The 14188-nt window shown below is 43.1% G+C and overlaps 1 protein-coding gene across 14 annotated transcripts in view; it reads left to right on the forward strand.

Annotated features, from left to right (window-relative positions):
- The window catches only part of KTN1 (kinectin 1), a 199892-nt gene that overhangs the window by 141965 nt on the left and 43739 nt on the right, over positions 1 to 14188 (forward strand). For 10 of the 14 annotated variants that reach the window (XM_073610590.1, XM_073610597.1, XM_073610596.1 and 7 more), the window contains exons 27-31: positions 3636 to 3704; positions 6265 to 6302; positions 11023 to 11113; positions 11467 to 11532; positions 12469 to 12509. In XM_073610590.1, coding sequence (XP_073466691.1) covers positions 3636 to 3704; positions 6265 to 6302; positions 11023 to 11113; positions 11467 to 11532; positions 12469 to 12509 — 305 coding nt within the window. The remainder of the gene's footprint in view (positions 1 to 3635; positions 3705 to 6264; positions 6303 to 11022; positions 11114 to 11466; positions 11533 to 12468; positions 12510 to 14188) is intronic. The other 4 variants (XM_073610595.1, XM_073610602.1, XM_073610604.1 and 1 more) reach the window with 2 other exon arrangements.

Consider the following 14188-nt stretch of genomic DNA (forward strand, 5'->3'; position numbering starts at 1 on the left):
CAACAGTAATGTTAGCCCAATTTTTTTTTATATTGTGAAAGATAATGTTACGCCAAGTAAATTGATCCCCAACATGTCACACTTCAAAATTGCGCCCGCCCGTGGAATGGCGTCAAACGTTTACCCTTAAAAATCTCCATAGGCGATGTTTAAAAAATTCTATAGGTTGCATGTTTTGAGTTACAGAGGAAGTCTGGGGCTAGAATTATTGCTCTTGCTCTACCGATCGCGATGATACCTCACATGTGTGGTTTGAACACCGTTTTCATATTCGGTCGCTACTTCGCTTCTGCACGAGAGCTCGGCGGGACTGGGAGCGTTTAAAAAAATATATTTTTTTCTTTTTTATGTTCCTTTTATTTTTTATTTTTACACTGTTCTTTTAAAAAAATAAAAATAAATTGTGTCACTTTTTATTCCTATTACAAGAGAAGTAAACATCACTTTAATAGAAAAAAAGCATGACAGGACCATTTTACCACTTAAGCCCCGGACCATTTGGCTGCCCAAAGACCAGAGCACTTTTTGCAATTCGGCACTGCGTTGCTTTAACTGCCAATTGTGCGGTCGTGCGACATTGCTCCCAAACAAAATTGATGTCCTTTTTTCCCCACAAATAGAGCTTTCTTTTGGTGGTATTTGATCACCTCTGCGGTTTTTATTTTTTGCGCTATAAACAAAAAAATAGCGACAATTTTGAGAAGAATGCATTATTTTTGACTTTTTGCTATAATAAATATCTCCCAAAAAATATATAAAAAAACATTTTTTCCCCTCAGTTTAGGCTAATACGTATTCTTCTACGTATTTTTGGTCAAAAAAATCGCAATAAGCGGTTGGTTTGCGCAAAAGTTATAGCGTCTAAAAAATAGGGGATAGTTTTATGGCATTTTTATTATTTATTATTAAGTGCAATTAAAAATGCATTAATTTCTGTGTAAATGTGTCTGGCAGTGAAGGGGTTAACCACTAGGTGGCGTTGTAGGGGTTAAGTGTGTCCTAGGGAGTGATTCTAACTGTGGGGGGGGGGGGGGGGGCCTGGCTATTTGTGACACGACACTGATAACCACTCCCGATTACAGGGAGCTGTGATCAGTGTCCTCGTCACTAGGCAGAATGGGGAATGCTTGTTCACATCAGCATTTCCCTGTTCTTCCTCTCTTTGAAACGATTGTGGGTATCCCTGCGGACATCGAGTCCGCGGGACCCGCGATCACACTCACGGAGGGCGTGGTGGGCACGCGCGCCTGCCCGCAAACTGCTTCTTAAAGGGCAACGTACAGGTACGTTAATCCGCCTGTACGTGCCATTCTGCCGACGTATATCGGCGTGAGCCGGTTGGCAAGCGGTTAAATATGAGATCTGGGGTGAAAAAAGACCTCAGATCTCATATTTACACTAAAATGTAATTAAAAAAAAAAGAAAAAAATGTTGTCATTTTAAAAAATGAAAAAAAAAAAAGGCCCTTTAAGAGCTGTGAGCGGAAGTGACGTTTTGACGTCTTTTCCGCCCTGCAATGATATAGAGACGAGTGGGGGCCATCTTCCCCTCACTCGTCTCCATGTCAGGCCAGAAGAAGGATCCGATTGCCTCCGTCACTGTGGAGGGCACCGGAGTGCGGCGTGGGAGGGGGCAGGGCGCCGATATAAGTGATCTTGCGGTGAATCCCCGCAGAGACCACTTTTATCTTGAAGCGGACTGCCCGCTGAAGAAGAGGATACCAGGGTTATGGCAGCTAGCTGCTGCTGCTATAACAATGATATTCCTCTTCAAAGTACCGACATATAACGACGGTGGACGGCCCGGAAGTGGTTAATAGACCAATCTCAATAGGTCCTCCATTAGGTTTGCGCCTTGCTTGATAACACCACATCTAATTATGCAAATTACAAAGGTTTAGTTTATCTGTGTCATGATTTAAGTGGATAGGTTCGATGTAGGCACACACATAAGGTTTCTTAATGTCTGACCTGTAATTACACATTATTCTCTCCTGTAGCAAAGAAAAAAAAGTAACAGCGTGAAATTTTTTTGTTTTGTGCTTTCAGCAGACCAACTTTTCCATTAGACCATTTTTTTTTAAAAGAAAGGCTTTGATCCAATTACATTTTCTTTTAATATCTAATATCTATTTTTGTCTAAAGTACCGTATATACTCGAGTATAAGTCGTTCCGAGTATAAGTCGAGGCCCTAATTTACCACAAAAAAATGGGAAAAACTTATTGACCCGAGTATAAGACGAGGGTGAGAAATGCACAGCTACTGTAAGTGGAAAAGAGGGTCAACAATGCCCATTTGCATCCTCACTGTGCCCATTTGCATGCCTCACTGTGCCCATTTGCAGCCATAGGTCCCCCGAACTTCAAACTCAAGAGTTAAGGGTTCCTAGATGCCCCCTAGCTGCAGCCAAAATTTGGGGTCTCTGAACCCAAAGGGTCCCAAAATGACATTGCTGCAGATGGACACAGTTGACCGAATTTGGGGCCCCGTATCGTGGGGCCACTTAGTGCTAAGAACCCCAAATTTGGTGTGCAAACCCAGTGGAACTAGCACCATAAAATATCCAAAGCTGGGGTTTATAGCACCAAGTGGCCCCGAGATACAGGGCCCCAAAAATCGGTTCAGAAAATGTCAAGCACTTTTCTGTAGCAGAGAATGACATTTTCCGAACCGGCTTTGGGGCCCCATATCTTGGGGCCACTTGGTGCTAGGATATGTTGTGGTACCAGTTCCACTGGGTTTGCACACCAAATTTGGGGTTCCTAGCACCAAGTGGCCCTGAGATACGGGGCCCCAAAGTCTGTTCGGAAAATGAAATTTTTTTGCTGCAGAAAAGTGCTTGACTCGAGTATAAATCGAGGGGGGCACTTTCAGCACAAAAAAATGTGCTGAAAAACTCGACTTATACTCGAGTATATACGGTATTAGTAGTCTAATTGTAAGTGTTTTTACACAAGATTTCCATAACTTTCACCCTGCACAATTAGCATTTTGATACAAAAATGTGTTCGTTTTAGGTAAAAATTGTGTGGATTTTGTGTGAAAAAAATGTATATATTAAACCAATTTATCATACCAAGAAATATCTTTTGCAGGATTATTGACATTTATGTTGTCAATCAAGAAAGCCCAAAATTGCCTCTTGTCAAAAGTTATTGCCCTGCAGTTGCCATCAAACGGCTTTGTTTATTTGAAAAGCCATTGAACACCATGTTAACACAGTTATGGTGATCACATGGATTTGTTTCTAAACAAGCCATGTCACACAGCAGTGTCTAAATTGTTTTTTAAACCCTATGGTGAAATTAGCGGCAACAGCTAAATAAAATGTATCAAAGTAACCCGCTCTTCTCTAATTGCAGCACCCTTAAGTATTTGTTCACTGATTTTCTGTCTAATGCATGGCTCATAAATATTGACTGCCAAATCAATTTGCTTATCACCATTTGGTCCTTGTAATCGGCAACATTAACTGCTAAGAGCAATATGGGACTGGACCGCAGTCAGTTTTGTTGATTTGTAATAAGTCACCATAAATTCTCATGTGACAAACCTTTCATGCATGCAATTTTGTTCTGTGTTCCATAGTGTTGTGGTCTTGTCTCCCATTTGTCTTGTTTTTGTTGCTGTCAAGGCATTGACTAAAGAAATTGAAGAGCTGAAGGAAGCTTTAGGAAACAGCCAGCTTGAAAAGGCTGAACAGGTAACAAGCTTACAAAACCATTGAGCTAAAGTTGAGTTGAAGCAGCTGGACAATGAATAGCTTTCTGAGTGGTCTTAGTTGAGGGTTCTTCATCAAACCTGTAACCAGTATAGTGGCATCAGACCACACTAGAGACCGTGATCCCACCCAAGTCTCTGTTGGCACTTTATTAGAATGATCCCATAGTTGGGCTATAAACAGAGGCTTCAGGCCTGCATTGACGAGGTGTATTTTTTAGTAAATAAGCTGCTTTAAAAATTCATTTGCGGAGTATCCAATGCCTGGAATGCTTCCAGTCCCTGAGCTCCACTCTTCAGCATGCTGATTGAAGAAGCCAGGCTTGTAGAAGTCTGTATTTTCCAACTTGCCAGTATGCTTTGGAGGGGAGCTCAGGGCTGGAAGGGTGCCAGGCAGCAGGAGCTTTGCAGAGGACCTGATCATTAAAGCTGCTTATCTTTTTGAAGGAAGCCAAGGAAGCAAATCTAACTTGCATTTTATTGAAGTCTGCCTTTTTATATTTGTACTCTTGCATTGATACTGCTCTGCCAATCAGCTGCAGACCGTGGCATATATGAAGTGCTGTATATCAGACGTTGCCTCATCACTCCATGAGTTAAATAAAATGTTTTTAAAACTCTAGTTAATAAAATATAATGGCAGTTTTTAATGGTATAGTGTGTACTAACCTTACTTATACTATGTAGCGCTACACCCGCAGGAGCTGCTTGGTAATTTTGCCCGGGTCTCCTGCTATTTATTCTGCAGCTAGGCACAGGGACTTTTCTCACAGCCAGGTGCTCACACTCCTCTGCTGGTTGTCTCCAATAACCAGTCTAGGGGATGTGGTGTTTTTTTGTTTTTGTTTGGAGATCTTGGGTAGTGGAAGGGATTTAGTAGGATACTCCAAATTTAAACTATTCACGTGCAAGGACAGCTTTCTCGTTAGAACTGTATAGCAGACGGTACAGAATAGAGCAAAGTTTCTTTTTAGTAGAAGGAATTTAATGGACCTTGCGTCTTAAAGACTCCAGCCAGTGTCCCCTTTAGCTTACACCCAACATTATTATTATACACGATTTATATAGCGCCAACAGTTTACACAGCTCTTTACAATGTAGAGGGGGGCAGCACAATTACAGTACAGTTCAATACAGAAGGTACAGGAGGACTTTGCTCGTAGAGCTTACATTCTAAAGGGAGAGGGTTGTGGTACAAAAGGTAATTAATGCAGAGAATGATTTGATGGGGGTGGCTCGGGGACAGTTGTTAGGTGGGTGTGGGATAGGCTTCCCTGAATAAGTGAGTTTTCAGGGATCTCCTAAAGGTGGACAGGTTAGGGGCTGATCGGATATACTGGGGCAGGTAGTTCCAGGAGATGGGAGAGGCTCTGGAAAAGTCCTGAAGACCAGCATGAAAGGAGGTAACAAGGGAGCTAGAGAGCAGGAGGACCTGGGAGGAGCGGAGGGGACGATATGGGCGATATCTGCAGATGAGGTTGGTGATGTAGCTGGGGGCGATGTCGTGGATGGCCTTGTATGTTGTGGTTGGCATTCTGAATTTTATACGGTGGGGTAGGGGAAGCCAGTGAAGGGATTGGCAAAGAGGAGCAGCAGTCACGGATCGATTAGTGAGGTGTATTAGTCTAGCAGCAGCATTCATAATAGACTGAAGGGGGGATAGGGTAGGCCATTAGGCTGACTTCTAGCATCCAGAGAGGGATTTAACAGCACCAGTCTCTAGGATCCCTTTAGGGGGGGTCTGTACTCACAAGGCCCTGGTCACAGGTCACCTTCCTCCATGATACCAGACAGGATCCATGGACATCCTCCCTCAGTCAGCTCTCAGGAGAACCCTGGGTTTCTGTTTCAATGTTGAAGACCCAGGGCCCATGTGCTCATCAAATATACAGTCACCCAGCTTGCCTTAGGACAGCGCCCCTGCTAATTGGCTAGGGCTTTATTGATAATCATGCTCTCGTCTGCATGGTTTCCAGCACATTCCATATCTACTAGACCAGTGTAAAGACAGCATGAGCAGCACCAGAGCACACTGGGCAGACTCTGCTAAACAATCACAGTTTCTTTTAAGCAGACAGCGCATATACTCACTTTTTGTCTCTGTTAGGCAGAGACCAAAAACTATAGTACACTCACTCTAGCACCTACATAGGGGGCACTACAACTATATACTTCATTAATGTAGCAGAGCTTGTTACCACTGCCTAGCATTTATAGGGCTGGTGCAGGGTTTACAACTTTAGTGTTATATGCATACTTACTAGGGATAGAGGACTAGCTTCTATTCCAAAGTCTTCCCCTTTTGTACTGTGAGCCAGTCTTGTACAGATTCCACCTCCTCCCAGCACCCTAAGTGGGGATATGTGCCTCAAAGAAAAGGAATAAAATAACTGTTGAGTGCCTCTCAGTGTTCCACCTGCTATAGGATAAACCTTTTACTGTACCCACTTCATGTCATGCCAGCAGTTTATTTTAAGGCAGGAGTTTTGCATTCCGATCTAAGATTTCCATTTTCTTATGCCGTCATTTTTATTCTTTTTCAGGTTTCCAGTATTGCACAAGTTCAGGACCTTCAAAATCAGTATGTATAACCTAGTGGTTGCTGCAGATATTAGTAATGTAATCAAGAAGACAAAGTGTTATACACAGATTAAAAGTGTATATCCTCCTTTGCAACCAAGTTTGAGAAAGCCCATTCATACATCATACCTAAAAAAAAAAACAAAAAAAAAATCAAAAAAACTTGAGATACTATATTTATTGGCGTATAACTTACCCTCAAAATCAGGGAAAAATCGCGTGTTATACGCCGAACGGCTGCCTCGGAGGGAACAAGCGCCGCCAAAATAGATGGAGCCGAGTCTCCTGTGTACTCTGCTCTGCTCTCAGTCATGCCCAGTCCCAACTCTTACCATTGAAGTCCCGCTATTGGACCGGTGTTATGTCCATCATAAGAGCCGGGCCAAGGGGTGGTACTGGGCGGGACTGCGAGCCGAGTACACAGGAGATCCGGCTCACTGATCATGCTGCAAAGAGGGGCAAGACTGTAGATGGGTACTGATTATGCTGCAATGATGGGCAAGGATGCAGATGGGCACTGACCAGACTGCAGTGATTGGCAAGGATGCAGATGGGCACTGATCAGACTGCAATGATAGGCAAGGCTGCAGATGGGCACTGATCAGACTGCAATGATTGGCAAGGTTGTAGATGGGCACTGATCATGCTGCAGTGAAGGCCAAGGCTGCAGATGGGTACTGATCAGGCTGCAATGATAGGCAAGGCTGCAGATGGGCACTGATCAGACTGCAATGATTGGCAAGGTTGCAGATGGGCACTGATCATGCTGCAGTGAAGGGCAAGGCTGCAATGATAGGCAATGGCGAGGCTGCAGATGGGCACCGATAAGGCTGCATTGATGGGCACTGACCATTATTTTGCTTCAAAGTAGTTTATTTAATTTTTTTTTTTTTTTTTCCTGCAACTTCCCTCTTAAATTGAAGGTGCGTGTTATACGCCTGTGCATGTTATACTCCGATAAATATGGTATTTCTTACATTTTAGATGTTGGGTGAAGGTGCCATGTTGAGAAATGCTTGCAGTTAGCCAAGTTCAGTGTAATCAATCCCAATAGATGGGCTTTAGGGAAAAGGGTGGACTTCCTCCTTAACATGCAATGGAGAAACTAGCTTGTAAATATGTAACCCTTTGTTAAAATAGATAGTGGTCAAATCTAGTTTACAACTGATAAGATGAGTTCTGCTAACACAGTACAGGGATAATTAATGCAAACACAGCTCTCCAGGCCCCTTATGAACAACGAGAACTAGTAGCATTTTCAGTGCTGGCGTTTTTGGAAAGGAGCATCCAAAAAAGGGGAAGCAACTAATTTTTTATACTGTTTTTAAAGTTATGCCAATGCGAATGAGAACATATAACAAATAGAAAGTAGGCGTTATCCCATTTGCTGTTTTGTTGCTGCAGACATGGAAATACTTAACTTTTAACTGACGTTTAATCTATTTTTTAAAATAGGTCACAGATCTAGGGGTTTACAGTTTAAATGGGAAATTCATTTCTAAAGCAATGTTTCCCAAACCGGTCCTAACTCCTACAGATACCTACAAAACAGGCACTCAAAACTACCATAAACTGACCACTGCAAGGATCTAGACTTCCACAGATACACTAGATGTTAGTGGGTGAAAAAAAAACACTGGCCTCTTCTAAAATGTATCTATTTGGTTTGGACTGACAAGGTAATTTCTTTTGGTAGTTTGGTATGAATTTAACCACTTGCCGACCTCCTTATACGTCATTTGTTTGACGGCATTAACCACGGTATTTTCTTTTTACTCAGGCATCCGACTTTCACATCCGCGGTGCAATCACTTTTAGAACCACACAGTGCGGTATCAACACGAAAGTCAGAGCGAGCGCAATAATTCTAGCACTAGACCTCCTGTAACGCTAAACTTGTATCCTGTAGAAATTTGCGTCGCCTATGGATATTTTTAAGTACCGTAGTTTGGCGCCATTCTACGAGCGCGCACAATATAAGGGCATGACATGTTAGGTATCTGTTTACTCAGCATAACATCATCTTTCATATTATACAAAAAATTCAGGTGTACCGCATATACTTGAGACTAAGCCAAGTTTTTTAGCACATTTTTTTTTGTGCTGAAAATGCCCTCTTGGCTTATACTCGAGTCAGGTTATCTGCCGCTGTGTCAGTATTGATGCGGGGGGAAGGAAATCCATATTAAGCATTATATTGTCCCCTCCGATTCACAGCAGGGCTGTGCGTATAGGAAGTCTGCACCGTCCACGCCGTCGCGCCTCCTCCTCGTCCGTCCATGACGAGGAGGAGGTGGAGCTTTGTTACAGTGGCTGTATGTATAGGAAGTCGGCGCCGTCCCACCTCTTCCTCGTCCATGATGAGGAGGAGGCGGAGCTTTGTAAAGGTGGCTGTGTGTATAGGAAGTCCGCGCTGTCCACTGTAACAAAGCTCCGCCGCCTCCTCGTCACGGACGGATGAGGAGGAGGTGGGATGGCGTGGGCAGCGCAGACTTCCTATACACACAGCCACTGTAACAAAGCTCCGCCGCCTCCTTGTCACGGACGGATGAGGAGGAGGCGGGATGGCGTGGGCAGCGCAGACTTCCTATACACACAGCCACTGTAACAAAGCTCCGCCTCCTCCTCGTCATGGACGGAGGAGGCGGGACGGCGCAGACTTCCTATACACACAGCCCTGCTTTGAATCGAAGTGGGCAATGTACGGCATAATATGGCTTTCCTTCCCTCCGCATCAATACTGATGTGACGGCAGGAGCTTTTGGGGGTTTGGATCAGTCCAGTGGCAATTGGTAAGAAAAAAAAAGTGGATAATGAAAAAAAAAGTTTTTGAACGCTTTTATTACATTTTCAGGCTCCTAGGATTACCTAGTTGTCAAGGTGCCCTTACTACAGATAAACTTCCCTAGGGTTTCCCCTTTTCACAATCTCTTCTCTATAAGGTACATGGGCACAGCGAGGCTTGCAATGGGCACAGTGAGGCGGTAAATGGGCACAGCGAGGCTGCAGATGGGCATTGTTGACCCTCTTTTCCACTTACAGTAGCTGCTGCATTCTCACCCTAGGCTTATACTCGAGTCAATATGTTTTCCCGATTTTTCGTGGTAAAATTAGGTGCCTCGGCTTATATTTGGGTCGACTTATACTCGAGTATGTATATACGGTATATAATTTGGGGTTTTTTTCATTCATTAAAGTGTATTTTCTCCCAAAAATTGCATTTGAAAAAACGCTGCACAAAAAAACGGTGTGACCTAAAACATTGCATCAACCACCATTTTATTGTCTAGGGTCGTTGCTAACAAAAATAAATATAAGGTTTGGGGATTTGAAGTAGTTTTCTAGCAAAACATACTGATTTTTACTTGTAAACAAGAAGTGTCAGAAAAAGGCATTGTCCTTTTAGTGGTTAAAACTGATCTCTTGGCAAGCAGTTGGCTAATAGTCAAACTATATAACATGGAAACTTTAATTGCCAGAGAGAGTTGTAATTCTTTTAAGTCAGTCTTGTGATCCAGAAATCCCTGCCAGGCAGCATAGTCAGATCCTTACCCTTCACTAAAGCAGACACGCTCCCCCAGTCTGCTGATTGTACATTGAGGCAGTAGATTCAAGAGCTGCTGTCAGATTATGTGCATGCCTCCTAGCTGTGGCCTTCCCTCTCCCAGTCAATTGCTGCTATGCAGGGGATTTTAGGAAATTATGACCACCTTGGATACTTACACTGGCTTTATTAACCATAAATATACATTTTAATGATTTGATTAATAACCTGACTGCATTATTTTTTTTTCATATCCACCTGGAGTGTTCTTGCAGTAATAAGTTTACAGGGAAGGACATGTATACAGCAATTTAGCTATAAACTTAGAGGCCCATCAGCAGCTGATTATGAAATCTATAAGGCTCGGTTCACACTGGGGCGACTTGTCAGGCGACCTAGTCGCCTGACAAGTCGCCTCCCGTTCTGTGCTATGGAACCGTTCTAATCGGAGCGACGCAAGTCGCTCCGACTTAGAAAAAGGTTCCTGTATTACTTTGGGGGCGACTTGGGGCGACTTGCATAGACTTCTATGCAGAAGTCGTCTCGCAAGTCGCCCCGGCAGTCGTTTGCAGGTCGCCTCGCTGAGGCGACCTGCAAGTCGTGCCGCCCATGTGTGAACCGAGCCTTAGTATAGATGCATTATAGTTTTTAATAAAACAAGACCATCCCTTTCTCATGCTGTAAATGCTGAGAGCTCTCCAGGAGGAGACTTAGGCTCGGTTCACACTGGGGCGACTTGTCAGGCGACCTAGTCGCCTGACAAGTCGCCTCCCGTTCTGTGCTATGGAACCGTTCTAATCGGAGCGACGCAAGTCGCTCCGACTTAGAAAAAGGTTCCTGTATTACTTTGGGGGCGACTTGGGGCGACTTGCATAGACTTCTATGCAGAAGTCGTCTCGCAAGTCGCCCCGGCAGTCGTTTGCAGGTCGCCTCGCTGAGGCGACCTGCAAGTCGTGCCGCCCATGTGTGAACCGAGCCTAACCACTCTCTAAAATCAAAGCCATGTTGGGACAAGTTTGCGTTCTCCTTTACAGAAAATGATTCTTCTGAATGGGATCTGATAATCAGATTGTTCAACTTCTCATCTGTTGCATTTGCAGTTCTACATTATTCTTGCAGTTTATTGAGAATTAGACACATGCCTGTTTTTTTCTTATCTACTATTTTTTTTTCTTAGGTTGAAGGGAAAAGAAGAGGCCTTAAAGAAGGAGGAAGAACGGTTTAATGAACGTGAGAAATTGATTCTTGAGAAGGAAAGGCAGATTGAGGTGATTATGTGTTTAATACTGGGCAAAGTGACAGGTTGGTTTTATGTATAGGCAAACAGTACTTCCTTTCCCCGTGATCCCCTGCTAGCAGATCCCTGGGGAATGTCTGGTACTTTGGGGTATGGGTGAGCATGTGACACTCCGCTGACTCCCCTTGTCAGTCAATGGCCAGGGCTGAGCCTTGTGCAAGTTTGGGTTCTGGGATGTTCTGGCAGCAGGTACGCAGAGTGCCATCTTCTTGTGGTGACTCCTATAATGTGAGCCTTTTAGTTTGGCCAGAGAACACGTTTTACGATATATGTTGCACTCCTACATATATATTCTAACTATGTGGGTGATCTTTGCTTGAATAGGGTTTGCAGAAGGAGTGTTCACAGTTGAAAGTTCACATTGAAGAAGTCCAGCACAGACTACAAAAGGTATGAAAACTAAGCACCTACCATGGGAAAATGTCCCCCTCTATTCCTGCAACTCCAAATTTTGGATTTACCCCAATGATCATTCCTGGTGACATTAGTGATTACGATAGTTGCAGAGTAAATCTTCAGGGACATATCTGGCAGTGGTTATATCCTTTCTCCACTCTATCCACATCTAAAAAAGGTTTTACTTATACTTTTAATAGAAGTGCCATGTTATCCAGATCCATGTGTCTGCTGGGCACTTTAAAGTATTGTGCTTGGCAGAGTATATTGGGGTACTATTCAGGGTATAGCTAGCAGCCACTCAACAACTCTGCCTAATCACCTGCTGACATCCTTTCTGCTGTGTTCACACACATGCGATTTGGTAGCGTTTTCAACCGCATCCAATTTGCATGATGAGAACCGGCAGCCTTCTCTATGTAGCTGGTTCACATATCTGCGGGCTGGCCGTGGTGCACTTTTTAACAAGAGTCATGTGTGTTTTTCAGTCTGGGTCCGGTGCGATATAAAGCAAAAATTTACACCTGATCTGGTGAACAAAACTGCCCCGGACTCCTTTTAAAAATTGAACTGAAACTGCAGCCAGACGTCTGATCTGAGCCTTAGTTAAACTGGCAGATCTTGGTTCATGTCAAAGAAACTTTGCACTGAGCATAAAACGAACAAAGAACTTCAGAACCTCTGTTGCTGCACCTATGAAGAAAAAGTGTTTCTTTCACATATGAGGCACGTGTGTGCCCCCCCCCCCCTTCATACTACTGTGTAAGTGAACAGTAACTATTGGAATAATTCTTGCAGAGTTCAAAGTTTAATATTTGCTAGAAATTCAATTTAGATTATCTTTATTTTAATTAACAAAATTAATTTTTTGTGACTTTATTTACAACAGAATTGTTCTTTTCAAATGTTTTTTGTGTCTGTCATTTATAGCAAGATTCTGGGTTAACAGACGCACAGAACCTTCAGAGGATGTAAGTGTTGGCCACAGTTAGCATTGTTGTGCAGTGTCATCATGCTTGTGTTTCAATTGTTATAACGCTAAAATGTTGTATTTGTTTTTAAACCTATAATGGCATTTCAGTCACAGGTAAAGAAAGGCAAAGGAAGAAATTATTGAACAGCCTAGGCAAAAAAGACAGGTAGAAACCGAGGGAGGGACAGAGTAAAGGTGTCCTACTTGGGGACACATGGTCTTTGTCTCCAATTCGGATACAATCATTAAATATGTTTGTAAAGCCACGTACACACTACTATTTTTTTTTTTTTTTTTTAGTTCAACCCAGCAGGCTGGAAAAAAAAAAACCTGACAGCTCAGGTCAGAGCTGCTGTACTAACTATCTGATGTTAGTACAGTAATTTCTCTCACTGTGCTATTGTGTTCTGACACTGCTCCCAAACCAGAACACTCCGGTCAGTGCGCTTAGCCATTGGCTGACCTTTTTGGTCATGACCCTTCAAAAGAAGACAGCCAAATGGCCGGCTTCTGTCGGACCAGCTGCCGCACACACTGGCCAAATGTCGGCTGTTTTCTCTCAAATCGCCAATGCCGCCTGATATTCGGCCCGTGTGTACTAGCCTTTAATGCATAAATTCCTAACTGATTGCACATAGTTTTGTCACCTTGTTATTTAGGAACATTTTGTACTTTTTTTTTTTTCCTTCTTTACTTAATGTCTTCTGGATGTGTATGTCCAGCACGGACCAGCCAAATTTCTATCTGTGTGGGCTTCCCATGACAGAGGTCGGCTTTTTAATAGACCTGTGTCAGGGACTAGTGAGGAAAAGAATGTAATTGGCAATAGTGACAAAAGTAAGGAAAACTTGCCAAAGGAAATAAACATTGCAAGGCAGCAGTATTACAAAATGTATAATAAAGTGAAAAGAGAGGTCTTTTCAGCAAATGAGGGCACAGAGGAAGACTCTGGAGTTTGGGATTTATTAGGGATGCAGCAATACCGTTTTTATTGGCGAATACTTTTGGTCAAGTACTCGCTGAGTATAAACTATGCGTCTTGATTATCTGTCCAAATCGCATGCAATTTTCCCCACCGTTCCTGTGTATGTCGAAGGGGAAGCGTCACATAGTAGGCAATTTATTAAAAATGTTACTTCTCACATTAAGTACCTATCTGATCAAATGCAAAATCTGCATAGTGTCCCGGACCCACCAACCCAAAATCACAGCCGCTGGAGAAGCTCCGGGCCACCTGTGGGTATAGGGTGGAAGTGATGTCCTACTAGATAGCGCTTCTCTGTTTATGTACACACACGAATCGCACCACATTCCTGTTTAAATCGCATTGTGATTTTTTTTTTTAACACTGCGATTTGCGCCCATTCATTTTGTATTGATGCAAATTGCACCGCAAAGTATCGGTTTTGGTATCGGGAGCATTTTCACGAGTACTCATGAAAATGCTCAGTATCGGTATTGGTGCATCCCTAGACTATGTTGTCAGTGCTGGTAATTTTGCTTTTATATTGTCTCCAAGTTTACAGGGACCAGGAGGCGGTTAGGCACCAGAAAACTGTGCAAGGGACATCCTATTTCATGTACTTTCTTGTCTCCCATTCTCTTTGCTCATCTGAATTGCAGAGATAGATACATTTGTATGAAATACACTTACATTTTCTTTTTAAATATTGTGCA

Source organism: Aquarana catesbeiana, linkage group LG13, assembly GCF_042186555.1.
Source record: "Aquarana catesbeiana isolate 2022-GZ linkage group LG13, ASM4218655v1, whole genome shotgun sequence".
NCBI classification, from domain to species: Eukaryota; Metazoa; Chordata; class Amphibia; order Anura; family Ranidae; genus Aquarana; species Aquarana catesbeiana.